Source organism: Solanum pennellii, chromosome 2 (genome assembly GCF_001406875.1).
Source record: "Solanum pennellii chromosome 2, SPENNV200".
Lineage (NCBI taxonomy): Eukaryota > Viridiplantae > Streptophyta > Magnoliopsida > Solanales > Solanaceae > Solanum > Solanum pennellii.
Window position 1 is genome coordinate 49342691 of NC_028638.1, and position 2451 is coordinate 49345141.

General features: G+C 32.2%; 1 protein-coding gene across 1 annotated transcript; it reads right to left on the bottom strand.

The window, feature by feature from the left end:
* Positions 1–1414: 1414 nt before the first annotated feature.
* Positions 1415–2065, bottom strand: LOC107010839 (acylsugar acyltransferase 3-like; the record flags this gene model as incomplete). The annotated part of the gene is made up of 1 exon (XM_027914216.1): positions 1415–2065. A coding segment is annotated over one exon (651 nt), but the record flags the coding sequence as incomplete, so codon positions are not given.
* Positions 2066–2451: the final 386 nt, after the last annotated feature.

Genomic DNA, 2451 nt, shown 5'->3' on the forward strand with positions numbered 1-2451 from the left:
CTATATATATATATATATAATTGTCTTCATAAATCAACATTTTAACTTGTGCTTATATAATACTAGAAATATATATATAATTGTCTTCATAAATCAACATTTTAACTTGTGCTTATATAATACTAGAAGTTTCTTTGTATATAAATATGGATACATTTCAACACTGTTGTTAAGCAAAAATATGAATACATTAAACAAACGAGCAAAAAAAGATACAATTTGTGAGCATCAAACTATACAAGTATAGATACATTAGACAAACGAGCAAAATAATACAATTTGTGGGTATCAAAGGTGTTTCTTCGATCTGTACCTACATTGTATTGTGACAACATGAGTGCTTTGTATATGACAGTTAATCCAGTTATGCATATTAGAACTAAACATGTTGAAATGGCCTATCATTTTATTCGTGAGAAGGTGGCCAGAGGATAATTTATTACTCAGTTTGTGAGGTCTAAGGATCAGCTAGCAGATATTTCTTACAAAAGAATTAACCAAATAGGTTTTTGCTGAGTTTCATTGCAAGCTAAGAGTTACAGTCCCTCCACTCACTTGCTTGAGGGGAAGTGTTGAAGAAAGCTGATGAAACATGTCAAAGGAACAGGTTCCATAAAGTTGTCTGACGAGTTAGAGTTCGAGTTACACTAGGACTAGACTACTAAATCCTAATTTATGTACAAGTATATATTTTGTACGACTAAAGTTGATGTAGTCGACTAGGATAAGATGTAAATAATATATTTATGTTATATTAAGATTCCGAGTGTAGCTAGTAAATGACTCTTTTCCTATATAATTAGTATGTAACTCAATGATTCAATTATCAATTGATTCTTCATATATATGTGAGAATTCTACTATCAATACAACGCCTTAGGATATTCCGATATTTTCTTTATAAACTATGATTTTCTCATTTAGTAAAATCGTAAAAGAATTAATTTGATGATTTTTCACAACTTGTTGAATTTTCAATTGTACTATGAGAAAGAATAAATAAAATTCAAATTTTGCATAAAACTTATTTCAACTTGTAACTTTATGACTCCCCTTACAAAAGAAAATACAAACAAAACAATTAGCAATACAATTAAAATGATATCAAAGATTTGCATTGTGTATATATGTGAGAGCTTTGATGTCATCGTCACACTCAAATAGCTTCATATAGTTTTCCTTCAAGTCCACTTGCACACAAACTTGAGAATGAATATCTGTATCATACAACCAAAACATTTGCATATCTTTGCTACCAAAAAAGAGTAATTTTGGTTTTTCCAAACCAAAATCAGTATCATGGAAAGAGAAGTTGCACAAACTTGAACATGAAACTTTGTCAACTTCATCATTACCTCCCCATTCTGGTGATGTAACACTTTCATTATTTATATTAACCAATGTTGATACTATTTCATCTGGTGACGCTAAATCTCCTAATAACAATATCTTTCTCTATAACTGGATCATAAGTCGACTTGAAAAGTCTTGATATATCTCTTGTTGGAAAAACATTACCTAAATTGAATCTTAGAAAATTAATATTCTCAATAGGAGTTTCCATTTTACACACTTTTGCCCACTCAAAAAGAAATTTAATATTTGAGAAACCATCCATGGCAGGGTGTGAACTACTTAATGAGACCGCGAGACCACCACATTCAAACTCAGTTACTTGTGCCGTTACAATTGGTGAAACCATTAAATTGCTTTTATTTATATACTTATTTTCATGTGGCCAAAATAAAGCTGCAAGACTAAGGTCCTTGTGTGCTTTCTCTAAGAAATTATTCAACTTACAATTTACCTTGGCCTTAGTATAAGAAATACCTTGATCAAGACAAAGAATCGAACATTCATCTTTATCGTACCTTCCTGCTGCTGGATAAACATGAGTTAATACCTTCGAAAGAGATTGTTCAATTCGTTCATCGATTGTGAAGTTGTTGATGAATTTATTATTAGCATAGAAAAGAACAATGGGGACATGTTCCTTCACAGATATTTGGTCGAAGAATGAGAGCTTGTAATATTGAAGGTGACAAGGAGTAGGTAAACATGGTGTTAGGATCGGAAATAAGCAGGTGTAAACGCGGAAGCTAGCAAAGCAAACCTCGAAAGACCACGAGTAAGAAGACAACGAGAAATATACCAAAAGACACAAAGATTTAACGTGGTTCGGTCAATCGACCTACGCCCACAAAGGAGATGAGGTAAATCCACTATAAATATGAGAGTACAAAATACAGAGGGGAAACAACCTCAACCAATTCACTCAGAATACATGGGAGGTTCACACAAGTGATAACGTATCAAACTTGTGACCCACAAATTCTCCCTCTAACCAAAACTCTCAAAGCCCTTAAGACTACATTGTGAATGCTAATTAAGTTAGAAGGAACATTCCTCTATTTATAGAGTCCTAAACCTTTTCCTACAAGAAAAGGATTA